At 43.2% G+C, this 23,525-nt stretch overlaps 1 protein-coding gene across 6 annotated transcripts in view; it reads right to left on the bottom strand.

Annotated features, from left to right (window-relative positions):
• Ercc6 (ERCC excision repair 6, chromatin remodeling factor) overlaps positions 1 to 23,525 on the bottom strand; it is an 80,301-nt gene that overhangs the window by 5,618 nt on the left and 51,158 nt on the right. For all 6 annotated transcript variants that reach the window (XM_087906235.1, XM_087906238.1, XM_048420881.3 and 3 more), the window contains 8 exons: positions 21,166 to 21,282; positions 17,727 to 17,822; positions 14,372 to 14,587; positions 13,861 to 13,971; positions 13,149 to 13,268; positions 5,840 to 5,934; positions 4,210 to 4,355; positions 3,437 to 4,129 (listed from right to left, as the gene is read on the bottom strand). In XM_087906235.1, the coding sequence (XP_087762361.1) occupies positions 3,437 to 4,129; positions 4,210 to 4,355; positions 5,840 to 5,934; positions 13,149 to 13,268; positions 13,861 to 13,971; positions 14,372 to 14,587; positions 17,727 to 17,822; positions 21,166 to 21,282 (1,594 nt within the window). The remainder of the gene's footprint in view (positions 1 to 3,436; positions 4,130 to 4,209; positions 4,356 to 5,839; positions 5,935 to 13,148; positions 13,269 to 13,860; positions 13,972 to 14,371; positions 14,588 to 17,726; positions 17,823 to 21,165; positions 21,283 to 23,525) is intronic.

Below are 23,525 nucleotides of genomic sequence, written 5' to 3'. Positions count from 1 at the left end.
AACCCTGTGGAGATGTGAACTCAAGCCCTATCTGAATCCTACACATCACTATCCTTTCAGAGGAGACAGATGGCTGTGACCAAAGTCCGCATTCCTGCTCTCCAGTACCTTGCTTTGAGCAACTCCCTTCCTCATAATCTTCCTGCTTAAACCTAGATTAAAATAGCTTTCTCAAGCCCCAACTCTCCTTTATACTGGCTAGAACTCCAACTCTTCTGCATATTGAAGCCACCAATCTTAGCTCAATCTGTGTCAAGGTCCCTAAAAGTTTAAAGAAAGTACTCAGGCTGCTGTGGCTGCCACATAGAAACTGTACTTCTGGCCTCTGCCCTTCAGACATGGACTTCTGTTTGTCTATCTGACCCTCAGACATGGAAAAACTTCTATCTTTGTATCTATGTATTTATATGTATCTGTGTGTGTGTGTATGTATGTATGTATGTATGTATGTATGTATGTATCTATCTATCTATCTATCTATCTACCTACCTACCTACCTAATCTATTTATCATCTACCTACTACCAAACAACCTGAGACGGAGTCTCTCTGCAGCTCTATCTGGCCTGGAACTCAAGAGTCTGCTAGTCTCTCAAGTGCTGGGATTAAAAGCATGTGCCACAGCTCCTGCCTTCACATAGTTATACTGGCAAAAAAATAAAGATGTAACACAGTCCTGACATGGCTATGGAGACAGACTGCTGAGAACAGATGATAATATAAATCCCCTTTCTGCAGGGAGGGGGCAGCTTATCTTCTGATGTAGCAACCTCACTTCTAGGAATTTTCAAGAAGCTGTGTGTCTACCAGCAGAACAGCACATGGACACAAGGTTGTTCACCGCAGCCCTATGACTGACAAAAGCTTAGCTGGCAGTCTGTGCTCAATGTGAGGAAATTATGGTATGTCCATGGACTAGCCACAGAAAGGGAGAGGGTCTCTATGAACTAACAGGAAGGAACTAGCAGGAGAACACACAGTCAGCCTTTTGTGTCAGAGCAAGAAAAACACTGACAAAGAGAAACAAGAAGGAAATGCCATGAGTTCATGGGATAAACGAGGGAGGGAGTAGCTGGTAGGTCTCGACTTTTGTAAACATGCAGTGTTACAGACTCAACAAGTAAAGTGTGAAAACGTAGGAAGCTAAGGGAAACAGTGAAGCAGAAACAAGTAAACCAATCTAGCTGTGCTGTGAAAGGGAGGAAAACAAATGTTTGAGTAGTGTTTGACTAAAAACTTTAGAGATAAAAAGGTATATGGTTTTTTGCTAGCATTTTTTTTTTGTGATGGTGGTGGTGGTATGGGCTATATATTCTAATTTTGTGCATGGTATGATTGTACAAATATGTCATCATGGTGACAGTGAGGGCCAAGAATTCTCTCACTCTGGAAGAAGGGAGTCTAGCACATGGGAAGGCTCTACAATGTTGATGAAAACAAGACAGAGCAGAGTCAGCTCCTCGTTTGCTTCATGGATTTACTGAATTATATAATGTTCTGACATGGATTCAGCATGGAGCTACTACTGGTCACGGCAATGACATCACGACCTGCAAAGTCCTCCACATGGCCCATGGGCACACAGGACCCAACACTCCTACCCCACTGCAAAGATCATGTGGACTCTGTCCTTCATCCTCTGAGGTGACTCACTCATCACTGCTTCAAGGTCCACAGCTTTGCTTCTTCTAAACCCCTCCCTGCTTATGGCATTTCACCCTCACCATTTCTCCTTGCCGTCTGCTCCGGCTGCTTTATTATTATGCTTTGGTATGTTTTTCTTCCATTTCCAGGCTTGGGTTTTATTAAGTTTCTTCAATGTGTGGATTTATAGCTTTCATCTAATTGGGATTATTCTTTTCCAGTATTTCTTCAGATTGATACATTCTCCTCCTCTCTCTTCTTGGTCAGAACCTCAATTACCATTATAATAGGCTGTTGACATCTCACAGACTTTCTGCTTCTGGAATTTACTGTGTTCCTTTCTGCATAGCTTCTGCTCACTCATCAAGCACACTACTCTTCTTCCATGCCTAATATGCCTTCTTCTCCTACCAGGTATTCTTCACATCAGACACTGCATTTTCATATAACTTCATTTTCAATACATGTGTGCATCTTTCATGTCTCTTTTTGAATATATGGAAGTTATAATTATTTAACGTCTGGGCAAATTTCACCACCAGTGTGTCAGTTCCAATTCACTTCCTCATTGTGAATCACATTTTGTTGCTCATTTCTGTGCCCAATAACTTCTGTATTTGATGCAAAACATCACACAGTTTATCTTGTCCAGTATTTATTATCTATACAGTCCTGTAAGAATTCAGGTGAGGCTGAAACAGTGCTAACTACAAGACAATACTATACTTTCTTCTGTAATATAATAGGCTAGCTGGTAAGCACAGGCAGTGTCCCCCGCTCTGGGTGTGCACAGAAACGCTTCCTCTCCTCTAACCCTTTGAGTGGTGCTTTCTGCAGTCTCAAACAAGAGCTTCCTTGCAGACGGTGTTGCTCTCACTCACCACCCTCTTTTGCATGAACTCCAGTACCTGGGTCTCCCTGGATGCTCAGTCTGCCCAGGACCCCATCTCCTCTCATGTCTCTCAAGGCAACAAGTGCAAGTTCAGTTCGCTTGTGTCCCATTTCTGAGAGATCACCACCCTTCGGTGCCCTCTTGGTACCACAGCTTCACATACGGCGTCAATAACTTAACTGTGGTACCATGGGAGATAAACATCACGCCATCCTTACTGGATCTAAGTCCACGGCTCTTATCCACAAATATATGCATGTATGTTTACAGGCATGTTTACCTATGCATGTGAATGTTAGAGCAAATGTTGGAAATGTTAACAGTGGTAACGGCTACAGAAGAGTCTGTGTGCTTTTCATGGAATTTGACAGGCTTTCTGCAGCATACAGAAACCTGCCTTCTCAAACAGAGCGTCTTGACTCAGTCTTTGGTGACTATGACCATCACTCTGAACATAATGTGCAAAGAACAAAGACCATGACACCTGGGAGACACCAAAGTTGAGCAGGGCATGCCGATTCCCACTGTCTTCTAAATCACTGTCAGTTGATTTCTCTACTGCTTTCTCTCTTTAATCGTGGCCATCAGCTTCCCTTTCTGCCTGTCCCCAGTCATAGCCCCTGCCTCTCTCCCATGGTCTGTACTTGGAAAAGCAAAGAAATATACCATGTAAGGAAAATGCCTATTAACATTCAGGTAGCGCATGTCTATTTGTGGTATCTGACCTGCATAAGTGGTCATATGCTAAGTAGTATTGTTTCCTAAAGTTCTGAATTCTTTCAGGTCTTCAGAAGGAAAGATAAATGCAAGTCAGTACCATTAGTAAAGACTGCAGTGCTAGGAATGACTCCCACATTCGCTGCTCCTAGCACCCAGGTGAGAGATTCATCAAAACCATTACCTGATTTTTTGAAAAGCTTTTCCAAAACATAGTCATCACTACTTCGTTCCTCGGCCTCGCTCGCCTGCTCAGAGTTTTGCTGGCGGTATCGTCTTTTCTTCACTAGGTGTGGGACCCGAGTTCCCTCAAACTTGGCATCTCTACAATGCTTGGCATGCTTGCTTTTTTGCTTGGACTGCAGACATTTCTCTGGGGTCTCTTCTTTTGCTACATCATGTTTCCTTTTTGATTTGTGCTTTAAAAAATGCCCTTCCATTCGTTCATTCCTGCAAACAGGTTCTGGCTGAACCTGGCAGCATTCCCCTTTGTAGGAAGGTCCCTGCTTCTCATTGGTGCTCGCCTCACCGGATGGCCCGGATGTTTGGTCCACGGTTGGAAAATCTGAACACTTTCCATCTCCACTCATCACGGAAAGCTGTTCCAGCGCAGACCCTGCACCTGTCTTTTCTCCAACTGCAACAACACTGCTAGTTCTGCTCACACTCGGGTGACAGTCGCTCTTCAAAGGGCCACTTTCTCTGCAAGTTGCATTTTCTGCTGCCCCCATTGCCTTAGATTGTTCTTGAGTCAGGATTGCACCGTTTGCAGATGTGTCAGTAACGGAGACCTTCTTGCATTTGGGACCTGTTTCTGGGGCTGGTGGAGTCTTTTTTTTTAAATGGCATTTGGGTGTCTGAACATCGGAGCCAGTTCCTGAAACAGGGAAAACACAGCTAATGTTGCACTACAGAATTCTTATGCAATTGGTTAAATTAAATGACTTAATGTGTTACCCGCAAAAATAGCACTCGTTTCAGTGCTCTGGGATGCATCAGGACTACTCAGAGTAAACAGTTCATAAAGATCATTGGATTTGAAGAAGCGCCTTTGTTTTGGGTCTTTTAGCACTCTGTTTGTCAAAAATTGCTTGAAGATTTGTCTAAAAAGATAAAATAACACTGGTATGAAACAATATTTAGTTGTAATTCAAAATTCTAGTTTTAAAATAAAAGAGATGGGGCTAGAGAAATGGCTCAGTAGTTAAGAGCACTGGCTACTCTTTCAGAGGATCTGAGTTCAATTTCTAGCACCCACTGGGCAGTTCACAGCTACCCATAAAAAACCCTCCAGTCTTAGTCTCCAGTCTTCTGGCCTCTGTAGGCACTACATGAACATGGTGCACGGGCATACATGCATGTAGAACACCTATACATAAAAATAAAGGTTAACTTTTTTAATGTGAGAAAGATGCTTAATAGCAGATCTACGAATAATTAAAAAGCCAACAAACTTTCAGCCACGGAATTAGAACTCGACATATATAATACATCAGGTGATCTCATAAGTTTTATAAATTTTAAGTGAGAAATGATACCTTATTATTTATGCCAATGAGATTTTTTTTAACCTCCAAAGACCTATTACACTTCAAACCCATCGTTCACGTTTATGTGCCCAACCTCTACTAGCTGTGAGGAGCCAGTCAATCTCCCTGATTAATGGGCCAAGGCCTGTCTGGCCCGACCTGGCACCCTCTTGTGATGGGTTCAGGGCATTGTATAGCCCTCACCTCCCTGCTCCCTAGCCCCACCTGCTGGTCCATGCAACGTGCTTCAGGTCATACACTGTTGTCCTACACAGGAATCACCTCAAAGCAACACCACCCCTCCTGCCCACTGGTGTTTCAGTTAAAGCTTCTTTCCACGAGACCACAGCATCTTCAGGCCCTACAATAAGCCCTTAAAGACACACAATGCTTCTAAAACAGTCCAGTGTTGGTGCAGGTGTTGAGGTGTTGGTACAGGACAAGAATGAAGTCTGAGGGGCACAGGGGAAGTGGACAATGTTACCACTGCCTCAAGCTGCCTAGTTACAAGAGGAAAATCAGAGGGAGGGACATGCTGCCAGCCTCTCCAAAGGTCACCTGACTGTACTGGCTTCACTTCTGGCACTTCACAGTTTTGCTAAAAGCAGCTGGCACACTACAGTAAGTTGGAATGTTCCCCTCAGAAAACAGTAACAAATTTACATATAAGGAGTCCCTGATTTAGATTAAGGTACAATAATTACAAGGTTCAAATTTTAAAAAAGAGTAAGGTTGGCTGGCTGTGGTGGCCCATGTCTTTAATCCTATCACTCAGGAAGCAGAGGCAAGTGGATCTGAGTTGAGACCAGCTTGGTCTACATAGTGAGGTGCAAACAAGCCAAGAATACATTGTGATATTCTTTCTCAAAAACAAAACAAAACAAAAAAGAATAATGAAGCAAAATATATTTTATAGCAAAGAAAAAATAACAGAAAATAGTCAGTGATACCCCTTAAGTTATAGTAATTATTCTTCTAAAATGAAAAAATATTTTAAACCAACACTTGAAATAACAGCAGCCCGTCTTGGTGAGAGCTCCGCAGCTATCTGCACTGACCGGTGGTAGATCTTTTCCTCAATGGTGCCGGCTGTCAGGAGCCTGTAGACAGTCACCTGTTTCTTCTGACCTATCCTCCATGCTCGCTCCCGGGCCTGTGGCAGAGAGAGGTCCATTAACAAGGGCCCTTCCAGAGCAAGGACCACTAAGAGACAAAGCAACTGATCACTGCCTTCTAGCCCCTAGTCACTGCTGTGGGAGTTCCTTCAGCTCCTTCAGCCAATCGCCGCTGAGTTACCAGCCCATTGGGGCGTGGTCTCTCCCTTTAAAAAAAAGCAGCGGCTGTCCTCCACTCTCTCTTTGTCTTCCGGCTCCGTTTCCGGCCCCTGGACTCCTTTCCTGTTCGCGCGGAGGGGCTGTTGTCTGGGACGGTAATCTGTAAGTTTTTTCCCCTTTGAATAAATAACCATTCTATTAATCATAATTCCAAACTGGTGTGGGATTGTCTGTGACTTACGCCTTCATCTGGCGCCCCACGTTTGGTTGTAGAACCCCCCCTTCCCCCCCACTCAACTGCTTGCTACCAGATCGGCTAGTCACGAGACCTCCCTCAGCTGCGGCCTGTGCCCTGTGTGTGGAGCCAGCAGTTCAGTTAAACCCCACGCCTCCCAAGCTCCACAGGCTCGGGACAGTCTCTGCCTGCCTGGTTTGCTCTTTTCTGAGTTGTTTTTAAATTTCCCTTGTAAGTGCGGTGCTTTAGTGGCGTGAATCAGAACGACTCGGTCACGTGGAGGCATACGCGGCTTCCGGGTTGCTCTTTTCTACCCCTGGATTCTGGGTTTCTGGTTCCGTGTATGGAATTGATTTAATTAAACTTTCTTTCTTGAGCAACTTATATTTCCTAGTTTTTAACAAATACTAAGGCAGACACTGAAACAGGACCTGTTTAAGTCACCTTTGCAGTGGTTCTAGTCGCAACTTGGCAACAGTGCTGCCAACTAGACAAGAGGTAATATGGCAGTTTTTGTTTCCAACGCCAATTTTACTGTTTTCTTTATTAATACAATGGATTATGTCATGCAAGGTTTATATGACTATGGGAATATATTAATTTACTTGTTGCTAGGTTTCAGTTTTCTTTTCAATATTTTATCATTAAGAAAGATACGATTTTTACGGACTAATATTGAACAACTAGTTGAAAGGATTAAAATTATTGAAAATCAGGGGTTATCTGAACAAGTGGATACTATGATAGACAAAATTGACTCCATGTCCAAGGGTACTAGGAAGTTACCTGAAAGGGTACAGGCTGTTGAATTTGACGTTCAGATGTTACCACAAAGTTTTGATAAGGTAACAGATAGAATGAACCTCCAGAATGGGAACCAAAAAACTGATACCTTAGTGAAATTACTAGAAACACGGGTAGGTCAGGAGATTCAGGATTTAAGGGATACAATGATAAAAAGATTAGAAATGATTGAAGAAACTATTGGAGCTGGTGAACAGAGTAAGAAGGCACAAGGACAGGATACAATGCCACCACCAGCTGTTAGAACTGGCTTACCCAGGGTCCTAACAACATACCCTGTAATTTATTCTGACAAAGGGTTAACTTCCAAAGGCTCAAAGGGAGTTAAAGAAGCTAGATGGACACCAATAGCAATGAATGATTTAAAAGAAATTAAGCAAGCTGTCGTTAACTTTGGCTTGCACTCTGCATTTGTTAAGGAAATGATAAGGACTTGGGCTTCTAATGTCAGAGCTACCCCCCATGATTTCTCTCAGCTAGTGTCTGCAGTTTTAGATGATGGGCCTTCCTTGATGTTTGGAATTTATTTCAGAGAAGAATCCAAACATATGGAACAGCAAGGAAGAGCAAAAGGTGTGGAGGTTTCCCAAGATCAAATTCTTGGTGTAGGAGCATATGCTGATCCACAGGTCCAAGCTCTTTATGATGAAGAAGTGCTGTCCTTATGTCACAAAGCAGCCTTGAATGCTTTGAATAGAATACAAGATCCAGCAAAAAGGGTCGAATCATATACCAGGGTTAGGCAGGGACAGAGAGAACCCTTTACTGACTTTGTGCAAAGATTAATTAAGGCTCTGGACATAGGGGTAACAGACCCAGAAGCTAGACGAATACTTCTTGAATCTCTAGCTTTTGAAAATGCAAATACTGAATGTAAAAAGATAATTGGGCCTTTAAGATCTAGATCAGCACCAATGGAAGAATGGATACAGCATACAATGAATGTTGAGATGTTTAGCTATAACGATGAATCCTGGGTAGGAGAAGCGATTTCCAAAGCTATGAGGAGACATCAAACTACCAGGTGTTTTAATTGTGGTAAATTAGGACATCTGAAAAGGGATTGCAGGCAAAGAAATCCTAGGAATAATATCTCCTCTGGGAATGACAAAAGTAGGAGATCTCAGCCTTCAGGTATATGCAGAAGATGCGGTAAAGGCCGACATTGGTCCAACGAATGCAGGTCAACAACAGACAGACAAGGCAACCCGATACCATCGGGAAACTCCTTGAGGGGCCTCTCGCAGGCCCCCAAGCCAAAAGTGGCCCAGTCATTCCCAGTTACAGTCGAAAATGTGTCTCACCAAGAAAATTAAAAACTCCAATGTCTGCCGTAAAAAGTAATACTGGTCTAAATGATGAATTACATGTGGAGAATGAGTCAAAAAATTCAGGAGGACAGAGTAAACGTATATTTTGGCAAACGTATATTAACGATCAAAGACCAAAGCTAAGAGTCTGTATAAATGGCATTTTTATTGAAGGCTTATTAGACACAGGTGCGGATGTAAGTATAATTACTCCAGAATCCTGGCATCCGAATTGGCCTCTTCATGAGGTAGATGTTCAGTTCCTGGGAATTGGAACCCTATCTCGTGTAAAACAAAGCACAAGATGGGTGGAATGCATAGGGCCTGAAGGGCAAATAGGAAGATTAAGGCCATATATAGCAAATATTGCAATAAATTTATGGGGCCGTGACCTGCTACAGCAATGGAATACCCAGATTAACATTCCTGTAGTTCCAGGAACTCACAATTCTGGGAAGGATATAATGAGGTATTATGGAAAAAGGTCACCAGCCATTCAGGCTGTACAAGAACACACAGCCAATAGCAAACCTTTAGAGGTACCAACAGCCCTACCTTTAAAATGGCTAACTGAGAAGCCAATATGGATCAAGCAGTGGCCTCTAGCTGAAGATAAGTTACAGGCTTTGGAACAGCTGGTACAAGAGCAACTAGATGCTAACCATATTGAAGAATCAACCAGCCCTTGGAATTCTCCTGTGTTTGTTGTAAAAAAGAAATCTGGTAAATGGAGAATGGTGACAGATCTAAGAGCTGTCAACAAGGTAATTCAGCCTATGGGTCCGCTACAATCTGGAATTCCTTTGCCTTCTCTATTACCAAGAGGATGGCCTCTTATAGTTATTGATTTGAAAGATTGTTTTTTCACTATACCTTTGCAAAAAAAGGATAGAGAAAAATTTGCCTTCACAGTGCCTACTTATAATAATTCTCAGCCTACTAGGAGATATCAATGGACTGTCCTCCCACAGGGGATGCTCAATAGTCCCACATTGTGTCAATATTTTGTTAATAAGCCACTGGAAATAATTCGTAAGCAATTTCCCAAGTCCATAATTTATCATTACATGGATGACATTTTATTATCTGATTCAAATAAAGATATTTTGGAAAGTATGTTTGAAGAAGTAAAGAAAGTTTTGCCTAGGTGGGGATTACAAATTGCCCCTGAAAAGATTCAAAGAGGAGATTCTATTAATTACCTAGGCTACAGAATAGGGTTAGAGAAAATTCGAACACAAAAGGCACAAATTAGGAGAGACCGGTTACGGACTCTTAATGACTTCCAAAGATTGTTAGGAGATATTTCCAGTCTACGACCAGCTGTTGGGATAACACCTGATCTAATAGTTCATTTAAACAAAACCTTAGATGGTGATAAGGATTTGAATAGTCCCAGAAAATTGACAGTTGAAGCAGAAAAGGAACTGACAATGATTGAGGAAAAATTACAGGAGGCACATGTGGATAGGGTCAACCCGAATCTTAGTTCCATCCTAGTCATACTGCCTTCCAGAATTTCTCCTACAGGGATTTTAATGCAGAGGGAAGATATTATTTTAGAGTGGATATTTATACCTCATAAACCAAGTAAAAAATTAAAAACTTATGTAGAAAAGGTTTCAGAATTAATTATAAAAGGTAAACTGAGACTTCGTCAACTAGCAGGTATAGACCCAGCAGAAATTATAGTGCCTTTTACTACTGAGGAAATAAGAAAGTTATGGGAAGATAATGAACCATGGCAAAGAGCTTGTGCTAATTTTTTGGGAGAAATTAGCAGCAACTATCCCAAAAGTGATAGACTTAACCTCATAAAGAGAACTTCTTGGATTCTTCCTAGAATTGTACGTGATGCTCCAATAACTGGAGCTCGGACATTTTATACCGATGCAAATAAATCAGGGAAAGCAGGTTATAAATCAGAAGAATTGAGTAAGGTGGAACAAAGCCCTTATAATTCTGTCCAGAAGGCAGAATTATATGCCATTCTTATGGTGCTAAGGGATTTTAAAGAACCTCTTAATATAGTTACAGATTCACAATATGCAGAAAGAGTTATCTTGCATATTGAAACCGCTGAATTCATACCAGATGACACAGAGTTGACTTCATTGTTTATCGAGGTACAGGACATAATTAGGAATAGGCTTTGTCCAATGTACATAACACACATCCGGTCCCATACCGGTCTGCCTGGGCCTCTAGCACAAGGTAACGCTGAAATTGACCAATTATTGATTGGAAGCGTTCTGCAGGCCTCAGAATTTCATAAAAAACATCATGTCAATAGTAAAGGCTTAAAGAAAGAGTTTTCCATTACATGGCAACAAGCTAAGGACATTATAAAGAGATGTCCTACTTGTTCTTTCTATAATCAAACACCATTGCCTGCAGGGAGTAACCCAAAGGGTACTCAAAGGAATGAAATCTGGCAGATGGATGTGTTCCACTTTATGGAATTTGGTAAATTAAAATATGTACACCACACCATAGACACGTATTCAGGTTTTCAATGGGCAACTGCCCTGAGCTCAGAAAAGGCTGATTCGGTAATCACACATTTATTGGAAGTTATGGCCATCATGGGTATACCTGCACAAATAAAGACAGACAATGGTCCAGCATATGTATCTAAGAAAATGAAACGCTTCTTTGCTTATTATAATATAAAACACGTTACAGGTATACCAAATAATCCTACAGGTCAGGCAGTTATAGAAAGATCAAATCGTACTATAAAGGATATGCTAAACAAACAGAAAGGGATGAAAGATACCCCCAGAAATAGATTGCATAATGCTTTATTAACCTTGAATTTTCTTAATGCTAATGAGAAAGGAACAACAGCAGCAGAGAGGCATTGGATAATGGAAAAAACTTCTGAACTAAACCAACCTGTTTATTTCAAAGACGTGCTGACCTCTCAATGGAAGCCAGGAGATGTGCTACGTTGGGGAAGGGGTTTTGCTCTTGTTTCCACAGGAGAAGAAAAATTGTGGATACCATCAAAATTAATAAAGGTTCGATTTGAAGAGGAGAAACCTCTTGGAAAGGAGAAATGACAGCATCTACAATGATGATAACCATACAGGTGGTAAGAAAAGCATATAGAATGGGGGCAGGGTTCTGTTCTTATCTCCACAGGAAAACACTGATCTTTGAAAAGTTCAAGGGACCCTGGATATTTGAATACTGACAGATGGAAAATAACGGCCCAATAGGGACTATCAAGAAAACTGAATAGGTTCTGTAAGTACCATATACTAAATCATATTTCTAAATTTATAGAGCTGGTTTTAGAGTTGAACTCTGGCTCAGTCCCTCTCTAATTCCAAGCCTGTTGTTTAAAGAAAAACCCAGAGTTTCTGGAGTTTCTGTCTCATGTCAAGAGCCATGATATGGGACAGAAAGAAATATGAGTTTAGAAAACATCTTTACTTTTCTTCATATCTATCATACCTTCATTAAATATATCTATCATGTCTCTCATTGAATATAGGTATTCATGTATATGTCTATATAATTAATGTTTAAGTTTTCCACAATGAACAATGAGTTTTTCCTACAGTGACATTTGAAGTTTCCAGGAAGAAGATGGGGCCCCATAACAACAACTCCACCTGGAGCCTTTCTTCTTGGCAGAACTGGCCTTTGGGTAAAAAAATGCTCATACCTCAACTACTGACAGAGTTACAGAATATCCGTAAATGGATAAAACAAGACTGTCATATCCTGCCAAGACAGGGTAAGATAGTTTTGAAGTTTCTTGCCTTTGAAAATGGTATGTCAGTTACATCAGGCCTTAGCCAAAGTTGGTTGCTTCAACGCTGCAAATGTGACTTTGGGTGTTTGTCCAGGTAGCCAGTTGTCTCTGCGATTTGGTACATGTTCTGGAAGTTGTTTGATTGCACTTCCTAATTACTCAGATAACATTATTTCCCTTCTCAGATCTTCGATGGGATTGAAGATTATATAAATGTAGTTACTTTCCTTTCATGACTTGGCCAAGTTATTTGTTATACAAGACTTAAGCTAGTTAGAATAGGATATTTGTATTTATTGTATATAATTTCGTAGGTTTGTACTTATTGTATATAATTGCGTAGTAGGCTTAGAACTCTCTTACTTAAACAAAAGGGGGAGATGCTGTGGGAGTTCCTTCAGCTCCTTCAGCCAATCGCCGCTGAGTTACCAGCCCATTGGGGCGTGGTCTCTCCCTTTAAAAAAAAGCAGCGGCTGTCCTCCACTCTCTCTTTGTCTTCCGGCTCCGTTTCCGGCCCCTGGACTCCTTTCCTGTTCGCGCGGAGGGGCTGTTGTCTGGGACGGTAATCTGTAAGTTTTTTCCCCTTTGAATAAATAACCATTCTATTAATCATAATTCCAAACTGGTGTGGGATTGTCTGTGACTTACGCCTTCAAGTCACAACTCTGTGTGAGAAGAAACATGCGGTTGAGCCTATGCACATGGATGAACAGCCAGGTGATAAGGAGAACCGAGACAGCCTGACTGAAGAAGCGATCCGCTTCCATGAGCACTTTCCATACCATGGCTTGCAATGGATGAACAGCAGAGGACTCTCCCAGTCTGTACAACTGACTACGTGTCCTTCATGTGAGAGAACAAGATGTGACCAGAAGCAAGACTGTACTTGCGGCCAGGTAAACACTAGAACTACTGAAGAAAAGCGCTAAAATAACAAGCTGTCTTTCTGCAGGGCTTTTCTCTTCACGGAAGACAGACCTGTGTGTCGGTGCTGGGGTTCCAGTCAGGGTCGTAGATGATGACTCTGTTGGCCCCGGTCAAGTTCACTCCTATGCCACCCACCCGTGTGGTCAGAAGAAAGACAAAGATGGACGTGTCCTGCAGGAAAGATCCAGAACAGAGTGGGCACAGCTGAGAGCTGCTGCAGCTTGGCACTTCCCCCATACCACCAGCTCTGCTGCTTTCCAACACACTCAAACCTCACATGGCAGAATCTGTGACTCAACCTTACCCTCAGAGTTCCTGCTTGTCAGTTTATAACTGTATCAAGTGCAGCTCATGCAGACGACACTCTCACTGGCCATGCCGCACTGGGTCTCAGATCTTGGCATTTCATTTCTAATTTCATATGCCCAATTCTCAAATCCTACATGCACAGTCAAAGGCAAAATGTCGCCAGGCATGGTGGTGCACATCTTTAAACTCAACACTTGGAAGGCAGAGACAGGTGCATCTCTGTGAGTTTAAGGACTGTCTGGTCTGCACAGTAAGTTCCAGAACAGCCAGGACTACAAAGTGAGACCCTGTGTCAAAGAAAACTAACAAACAAAACAAAATATCCAAAAGGATAATGTCCCCCTTCACGTGCTAGCCAGACACAAAGACCTTTCAGAGGCTGTGAGAGCAGACACGCACACTTTCCTCCACACACTGCTGCCCCTTCTGCCTCCTCTGTCACATTCCTTGTTACCTCATTGTATTTTGTAATCAATGGCTGTCTTGATGCTATGGTAGTGGTCCCATCCATTTTGAGATAGGAATACTTGTGGGCTCTCAGGAACACTTCCAGTATGTGTAGCATCTGTTGGGGGGTGAGGTAAACAGTCTGCAAATCAAATATGCTCCAAGCAAGTGATTCTCCTTTGTAAGCAGTGTGCCTTCCCCAGTTGACCCATAATGAAAGGGTTTCTTGCTTTCAGGGAATTAATACTGTTACAAAATAATATTTGCTAATTCCTTATGATGTAAACATTCTACCCTTACTAGGATGCCAGAATCCACTATGAAGCTTGTTTAAAAAAAAAGAAAAAGAAAAAAAAAGCCAATTCCTATGGCCAACCTCCCACACAGTTCTAGAAGTAACTCATGGGCTGCCACCTCAGCAGAGTGGCAGATCTCTCCTCAGGTAACTTCCTATTTTTTTCACTTGCGGTCACAAGTCCTAAGAACCGAACTGTTTGCTGGATGCAGCTTGAACTCACCTGCCTTGACTGGGAAAACAGCAGCACTCGCTGACCCTGCTTATGCCATATTTTCAGCAAAGACTCAACAACGATCATTTTCCCAGAACGTTTCCAGTAACCAAACTGCTCTTCTTCTAGTTCATTTTCTGGAAGACCACTGAGATTCTTGGGACCACCCGAAAAGAGATCAGGGTGGTTGCAGATCTTCCTCAGAGCTACAAGTCCAGAGAAAATCTGTGATTTAAACAGCAACAACACACATGAGTTCAGATGACCCTGTGTCCACAACAGGAAAGGAGGGAGGGAGACAGGCTACATGGATTACAAGTCATTTTGACCAGCCTGTCGATTTCTTCTCCAATGTCAGCATTATGAGAAACAGTCTGGATCTTGAATGTCCTGTATTGAAGGCTTGGTCCCCAGTGTGGCAGTGTCTAGATATGGAGCTTTTCGGAAATGAAGGCTCTGACCTCATCACCAGACTGACCCACTGATGGGTTCATAATCTGATGGACTATTGAGCGGAGGGAACTAGCTGAAGGGAGTATGCCTGTGGAGGTGTGCCTGATCCCCAGCTCCCTTTCTCAGACCCCTACCTCACAGCTACCATGAGGTAATCAGTTTGACTTTTATGTGTGCTTCTTGAAATAATGTTCAGCTCCACCGAGGGCCAGAAACAACAACAAAGTGACCATAGGCTAAAACCCTGAATCCATGAGCCCTCAAACCTTCCTTCCCTTCAGTCGATTTTCTCAGCATGTGTCCTAGTGATAGAAAGCTGACTACCACAAGCTGGAAGAAATTAACTTTCAGCCTTGTTCTTACCCTGACTGGACAACTTCTCTAGAAGAAAACAATTTCAGTGGACTGAACATGTCCACAGAGGTCAGAGTCAATGCTGATAATTCAATTTCCCTCACTAGAAAAAAAGGGTATTTAGTTCACAGCACTGTACAGCTGATAAAAACAACAACAACAACAAAAAAAAAACAAACCAACAAACCCAACTTAAGAACACTGGCCAGAAACATCATGCCATCCGTGACTTACCAAATGTCTCCCAATCTTACATACCTAAGTACCTTTTTAAAGCCCTGTGGTTCAGTGTGTGAGCCAGAGGCTGACGTTCCCTTTACCGGCACGACATCAGAAAGGAGGTATGCACGGCAAATACAGGGCTGGTCCAGAGGCTGGGGATTGCTCACCCAGCTCCCAGGCCACACCCCTACCATGTAAGAATGATTCAGGCAGCCAGGGCTACACACAGCAACCCTGTCTTGGGGAAGGGGGTTCAGTTTCTCTAATGCATTCAGGCTATGACTGGTTTGAAAGTTTAAGTAAAAAGGTAGAATCATAAGTTAAGCTAATTTTTCGGAGTATAGTAGGTTCAACTAAACAACAGTTATACTAACAATTGGAGATCTTGTCAAATCTTGTCAAAACTCTTCTAAAGAGTCATCTTTAAATCCCTGTCCTTCCTCTTGTCTTGTGCTATGCAATAGAGCATCCACTAACCACCAGACACATCCAGCTACTGAGCACAAGCGTGGGCAGTCTAACTTGGGATGCACTGCACAAGTAAAATAGGCTCCCAGCTGCCTGGACCTCGCTAGGTAGGTGAGGATGGCCTCAAACCCACAGAGATATACCTACCTCTCTGCCGCTCACAATCATTTTCAATTTTCATTACATATTAAAATATATTGAGGGCCAGGTGGTGGTGGCACACGCCTTTAATCCTAACATTTGGGAGGCAGAGGCAGGCGGATCTCTGTGAGTTCAAGGCCAGTCTGGTCCACAAGAGTTAGTTCCAGGATAGCTAGAGCTGTTACACAGAGAAATCCTGTCTTGAAAAACCAAAACAAACAAACAAACAAACAGGTAAAAATGAAACAAAATGAGCCTGCAAATGAAACAAAATACATGATCTCCATTTTACTTGTTTTTCTTTTAAACATGAGTCTAGAGAATTTAAGCCTTGCCTTGTCTATCCATGGGACAGAGCAGTCTGACCACCCAAACTAGAGGCATGTGAGGGAGAGCTGACAGTTGAGGAAATGTGAGTGGTTGGAGCATCCATCTGGAAGAATAAGAAAGGGCTTGGACTGGAGAGAAGCTCGGCAGTTAAGAGCTCTTGCTGCTCTCACGGAGGACTCAGATTCAGTTTCCAGACTAAATGGTCGTTCATATCCATCTGCAACTCCAGTTCCAAAAGATCTGATGCCCTCTTGTGATCTCCATGGGTACTAGGCATACATGTGGTATGTGGTGGACAAACATACATGTAGGCAAAACCTTCATACACATAATAAATATAAAAAAGTGGAGCTGAGAGCTGACTTGGAACTTAAGAGCACTAGTTGCTTTCCCAGAATACACAGGTTCAATTCCCAGCACCCACAGGGCAAGCTACCAACCAACTCCAGTTCCAGGTGATTGGGCACCCTCCTCCAGCCTCCAGAGGCACCAAGCACAAACGAGTGCAGAGATACACATTCAGACAAAATATCCACACATATAAGATTGAAAAACAAAGAAAGAAACTGCTGAGAAGTGACAAACAGGACAAACTGACTGAATCTGAAAGTATAGGCACCAGGGCATAAGGATAACAGGAGGCCACTGCAAAGCCTGCGAGCAGGACAGAGTGGACTTAGGAACACACTCAGGTGTTCCACAATGGGGCAGAGTGAGGACCATCGTTGCAAGGCTCAGCATGCATTTAATGGCATGTAAGCATGTACCTGCTGGGGAAAGGCACAATACCCAAATGCACTGAACTGCTAAGACTTGTTTTGAAAGCACTCACAGAAACAGCTCTGCCTGGATAAACAGCAAGAAGAACTTGTCTACTTGGCCCTAGGAAAGCTACATGTCAAGTCAGCAACACTATGTAAGGGTGTAAGTGTATTCGCGGCTGTAATCTATTATAAACCTACCATATACACTCACTGAACGAATGCACACTTGTATTGAATGTTGACAGTGCCCCTACAGAAATTTGTGCAAATATCCTCTTCAGTATCTCCCATATCCCAGTGGCCTGGGTTTCCCCTATACTCCACATGGAGTCCTAGTCCTGCAGGGCCCACTCCCAGCGATCCCACTGGACCACAGTGCTGGATTCAGGTGCAGGACTCATGGTCACATCCCCACCTTGGGCTCCACCCTCATACCAGTGACCTCGTTCCTCACACCACAACTGTCTCCAGCGGTGGCTGAATTCACAGTTCCCCATCCAACCCCCACCCCCAGATGGCAGGCGAGAGAACGAAAGTACATGAAGCCCAGCACATCTTAAACACCAGCCTCCTCTCCTGCCCCACCCTCCTTGGTAACAACTTATTTCTCCAGGGTCTGCTCTTTGGCTGACCTGATTCTCTCCATTGAGAATCCTGTAAACTTCTTTGGAATCAATGAAATTCTGGTAGACTGTATGCTGCTCATCGGTTAGACGGCAAAATAAGACCTGCCAGAGAAGAGGAAAGAAACAATAGTTTTAAAAATACATTAAATTATCACTAAGATTCCCTAAAACACAGTACAATGTACACAATTTTAACTACAATGATACATCTCTCAGTTAAAGAGACTTCTCCCTTTTCCATATCCATCCATCTCCTAGTTCCAATCCATCACCCAGCAGTCCCTCCAGTCTGGCTTCCTCCTCACAGGCAGCCTCAGGACCCAGGTGTACAGCCATGCTTCGTTTCAGCTCACTGTGAGGAGACGCTCTCCCCCAGGCCTCTCACCTACACTCTGCTTGGCAGACTTTGTGGGAATCGTTACCTCACCTGGAACCAAGTTTATCAGGCCCTGCCTCAGCCCCTACTCTCCCAGCCCACTGGGTTTAATTATTCCATGCCATCACATTGCCCATTTCCTGCCTTCCAGTCCTTTCTCTCGAGTCTATCCATCTCAAGGCTTGACTGTCTTCATAGCCCATCATGTTCCCGTGGGATGGTTTTAACTACCCTTGTGCTACCCACACGCACCATCATCCCCACCTGCCCTGCAAGATTCCAGAGCCAATCAAGTCATCCACCCACCTGATTGCTTTATAGTCAGTGCCAGCAGTGCCAATCCCATGGCAGCTGCCACTGTCTGCCCCAAGAGGTACCTCCCCTGTCCAGCACCATCTAAAAGCCCAAATGGCTGTGCTAATGCCCTGGGGCTTCCTAAACCATTCGCCTACTAGCAATCTTTGTCTGCACACAAACAATCAGACAAGTAAAAAACAACAAAACCAAACTCGAAGTGATCCATACCCGTAGGGGTTTGGATCCCATCCCTAAAATGGCTCCACTTTTATATCTACCTCACCTCATCTAAGTGAACAAGACAGTTCAGTGCAGGACCAATCCTTCAACTTCGGCACTGGATCTCAACACCTACCTGTCTTCCTCAGGACAGTCCCCTACCCACTAGGTTCTCTACAGGAAAGGGGAGAACATCCCGAGAAAACATGAGACAGCCTCCCCTGCCAGGTGCCGCCCATACCTGCACCCAGTGTAAGTCACCAATGCCACTGAAAATGCCCCCAAAGCATCAGAATTGACTTCAGAGCTGCCCAGTGCATCAGGCTCTTACCAGGTCAGCTTCTTGCCCTCCACTCTGCCAGCTCCAGCCCTGCCTCCTCCTAGCTCCTTCAGCCTGTCTGCCTGACTTCTCCAGTCTTCCCAGCTAGTTCCTCTTCTTCTGCCCTCTCCTCTGATGCTGCTAAGGAGAATAGCTGCTTCTCCTTTTGGTCTCCATGTGTTCTTTCAGCAAAACCAATCTCTGCTCAGAACTGCAACACTTTACCAGTTTGCTGTTAGCTATGTGCAACCTAGAACCTTCTCCCATCTCTCAACTGCTTACATAAGTGGATGCTGTCTAAGTACTTCAGCATATCCTAAGTTTAACTGGTCATCAACTGCTTGTCCTCTGGAAGCTTCTACCACAGTGGACCCATCCCACTGTCTAAGGGCTTTGGGAGAACATGAAGATAAAATAAGATATGGGGGAAGGAAAGAAAAAGGGGTGAAGGTGGCTTTGGTGATAGATGCCTGAGATCCTTCAATATAAAAACCTACAATGTGTTTAACTTGAAGGCCCTGGGCAGAAGGTGCAATCATCTATTAAGATTCCTATCGGAGGCCTTGAGTACCAGCCTCAGTACCCTCTCAGGGCTCAGAACTGGATGTCTATGGCAGGCGAGGATCTGAGGGTAAATAATTAACTCAAGTACATTATCTCTGCATCTTCTTTATTTTTCATGCAAAGGGAAAAAATGAAATGAAAAGGGCGTGGAGGAGAGGAGGAATAAGAAGAGGAAGAGGAAGAATAAGGAAAAGAAAGAAGGAGAGCAAGGGGAAGAAGTAGAAGTAGCAAGAAGAAGAAGAGTAAGATGGTATCTATGAAGTTTCTAATTTTTACAGAGTTGGAAAATTCCATAAGTAAGGACAATAATAATGTGTGTATCAGAATCACACACACACAAAAGGCAGGTAAAACCTGACAAAGCAGTACTCTGGAACAGGTGACCCAACTTAGGAAAGAGCCAGCATTCAAGGGGAAGTATCTGACATTCCAAACCATTAGATAAAGTTACTAAACATCCCCGAATCCTGGTTTCACCCATTCTCCTCACCCAATCTCTTTGGGGATGCCCAGATTTGTTCGTTAGCAAAGATGGGGCATGTTGCCTTCCTGCTCAGTGCCTGTCTTCTATAGAAATTTCTATGTGGTCTGTTAGCAGGTAATTTTGTGGGACTGACTCTATGTAAATTTGACTGTTAGAACAAAGAATGAATGTTATCATTCTAAGGCCTTCTGGAGTGGGGAAATGGAGAAAGGTCACTCCATTGCCCCTGCAGGGGTTACACTGCTGAGGTGTTCTGGGAATGAATCTCATTTCAAAGGGAAGAATCATGGCTTCACAAGGTTTCCACAGATATGACAGTGACTTTTCCAAAAGGCAAGTGTTCCCGCAGCTCTGCAAAACGGGTTGTTCCATGTGGACGTAGATGTATACACTTCCCGTGGATCTGCTGATTGGTCAGTCAGCTGTGCATTTACTACATAGTCTTGTGGGTTCCAACAGATTACAGAACACCATGATGCCATCCTCTTAGCACCAACTCAGATGCCATCAGCCCCTTCCATAGTATGTTCTCAAGAATATATTCACAAAGAGTAAAACCGGTCCTTCTTATGACCAGCAGAACCCAAAATCTGACCTCTAGGTGGCCATATGATTACCTCCTTAACTATGCTCTTTCTTGATTCCAGTTACAGCCACCCTATCACCGTGCTGGCCATGAGCACCAACATACAGCCCCACCCATCACCTGCAACACTCTTCCTCTCATTCTTTGACCAGCCTTAGGTCCCAGAGCGATGAGCGGATCAAAGGTCTCCTCTGACCATTATTAGAAAAGGCCCACTTCTTCAACATGTCTTATCCCCAACTTAGTGAAAACACCCACATGACCCCGAACACCTTACTTATTTGTGACCCGACCAGACTTGCGCTAACAAGACCGCCCTGTTCACTACTGTGCCCCAGAGCTTACAGTATAATGTGTGGTGGAAATGCAGCAGGGGCTTAGAAGACATGGAGATGTTTCAGTAGTTGAGGGTTAGGCCCGTGTGTTAACAGAGGAAACCAAAGCCTATGGACTAGAGGAAAATACAGCAGGATAGCACAGATGGATATAGTCACTGGCAGAGCAGCCTGTCACAGCCCAGGACAAGAGCTGTAGACCTGGTCAGTTACACAGACACACTCATACTTGAGGAATGCTTGGTCACCTCCCAGACTTGCAGACCTGTTCATTTTTATCCGGCAAAGAAAGGCTCATCTTGACATCTGATTTCATTCTCCGCAGTAAGTATGGGTTAATGGTGTCTCTTAAGACACATGCACACTTATAAGCAGTTTTAACCTTTAACAAAAGAAAGAAAAAGATATTAGCTTAAGGAATACATTTTAATTTCTTAAAATTAAAGAATGATCAACAGGTATATAAGTTCATCTTAGGAAAGCCAAGTGAGTGCTACACGCTCTGGAGGTAACATCTCTCAAAATAATTCCAGAAAAAAAAATTACCTCATTAACTAAAATGACACATGAAAAAACTTATTCAGCCATACTTTATCTCCTCCGCTATACTTGTTTCAATTACTTACTACCATACTATTTAGTTAGGCCTGAAAGTAGAGATTTATTTGGTTACTGACGATCCTCTAGGGGAAAAACTAGTTTCGAACAAATCCCTATTTATAATCTTGTATTCTCCAAAAGCTACAAAGGAACTGGCTTTGCAAGGGCAGAGATCAAAAGCCAAGTGTGGGGGGAGTCGGAGCAGTGGGAGCCACCAGTAATAAGGGGAGATTAGGCTTCAGGGAATAAGTTCAAGAGGAGCCTTACGATCCCAGAAATGGAAGGTCACTCTGGCCTAGAATGGAGCATATGGCTCCATAATGGACAAGGCCACATGAGAGGGCATTAACTGTACACAGAAAAACAAAGACCCACAGCCCAGGAAGCCACGCCCTCTGCAATTCACTTACAGACAAGCAAAGGCTTCAATTAATTATTGATACTTTAAAAAGTTCCAAGTACGTTTAACTATTTAGCAAATTATCATTTCATAGACCAAGAAAAATCTAAAATTTAAAGGTAAAGAATTTAGTTTTATGAGACATTTGAGCACAATAAACACAGACAAGTTCAAGTCAAACAAATTAACATGTTAAAAACAATGTTTGGAAAGACCTAAGCCCTCTTCACTCACGTCTGCATCATGTGTGCAGACCTGTCTTCATGCAGGTGCTGTAATTATAAAACACAGGCAGTACCTAGAATACCAACAGTCTCAAGGTTGCATGTAATATCTCCTGTAGTTACAGTCCTCACTGGTTTATTCTAGATGTCCCTTACCATACTCCCCTTGCTGTATGACACTGGATTTCTAGGGAGGCTTCTAGTCCCCAGCCACTGCCCATCATATTAGCCCCAGCCTGACATATAATTACCTGTGGGCAGACTATCTTCACAGGATGCAACAGCATATGAAAAACATGGCCTTCAGCAAAAAGAACAAATAAAAACAAAGCTCCTTTCACAAGACCTTGCCACCCAGAACTAAGAACGATGTGCTCAGCAATTTTCTCTTACCTAGTTTTGCTTTCTGTGAAGTCAACTGCTACCCAAAAATATTACATGGAAAATTACAGAAGAAAACAGTTCACTACTTTAAATTGTGTGTTGTTGATGCAGTTTAGTAACATCTTGTATAGTTCTGCTCTGTTCAAGACACAAATCACTCCTCTGCCCAGCATCTCTCACTGTATATGAATGCACCCCTCAGCCATCAGCAGTGAGTTCAGTTTTCAGACTGCCTGTCCTGTACCATGGAGCTTGCAGAGAGGACTGGTAGTCTCCTCAATTCCCGGCATCCACCTGATGTCACAGACATATCTCCAGCACACAAGGAGGTAGTAGTGCACACAAACTCCTGAGACAAGGATTTCAAGAAATACCATATGCCCTTGTTCTCAGGCTATCTTTCCACAAATTACTTACTAATTCTCAAGCAGAAATATTAAATCCAGAGTTCAGAAATCTGGATCAAATAACTTTACCAAGCAGTCCTCAGTAACAGGACAAAGCAATGGACTTTACATACTGAGAAAATGATGCTCCTGCCTACCATAAATGTGTAGCTTGAACACAATGTGGAAGCCACGTGAGACAAACCCAAGAGAAGGATATCATTTAAAAGTAACAGGCCTAGAGCCTTCAAAACTATCAAGGTCACAACAGGCAAAGATGCTTAGAACTGTTCCTCACTAAGAGCAAACGAAGAGGAAGAGATACTGGACACCACTGGCAGAATATGAAGAAAACAGGCTAGAAACAGAACACTGACCTGCCTCCTGATGGATGTTGTCACTGTGAGCATGTAAATGGCCTATTTCCCCAGATCAGGCTAAAGGAGCAGCCCACCCCTTCTCACGGTGAAGGCACGCTACCCTGGCTGGCACCACAGTGTACACTGACCAGACCTGCTCAGTCCTTTTCATGATTTCTCACTCCTCTCAGGGTCACTTCCAAAGCTACTTTTAAAGTTCTCATCTGAGAGACACTTCCCAGGAAAAGTCAGCAGGGAAAACATTTCATTCC

The sequence above is a fragment of the Myodes glareolus genome, chromosome 5 (genome assembly GCF_982192425.1).
Source record: "Myodes glareolus chromosome 5, mMyoGla1.1, whole genome shotgun sequence".
NCBI classification, from domain to species: Eukaryota; Metazoa; Chordata; class Mammalia; order Rodentia; family Cricetidae; genus Myodes; species Myodes glareolus.
The sequence above is the reverse complement of the archived record's forward strand: the minus strand, read 5'-3'. Positions and strand labels throughout refer to the sequence as shown.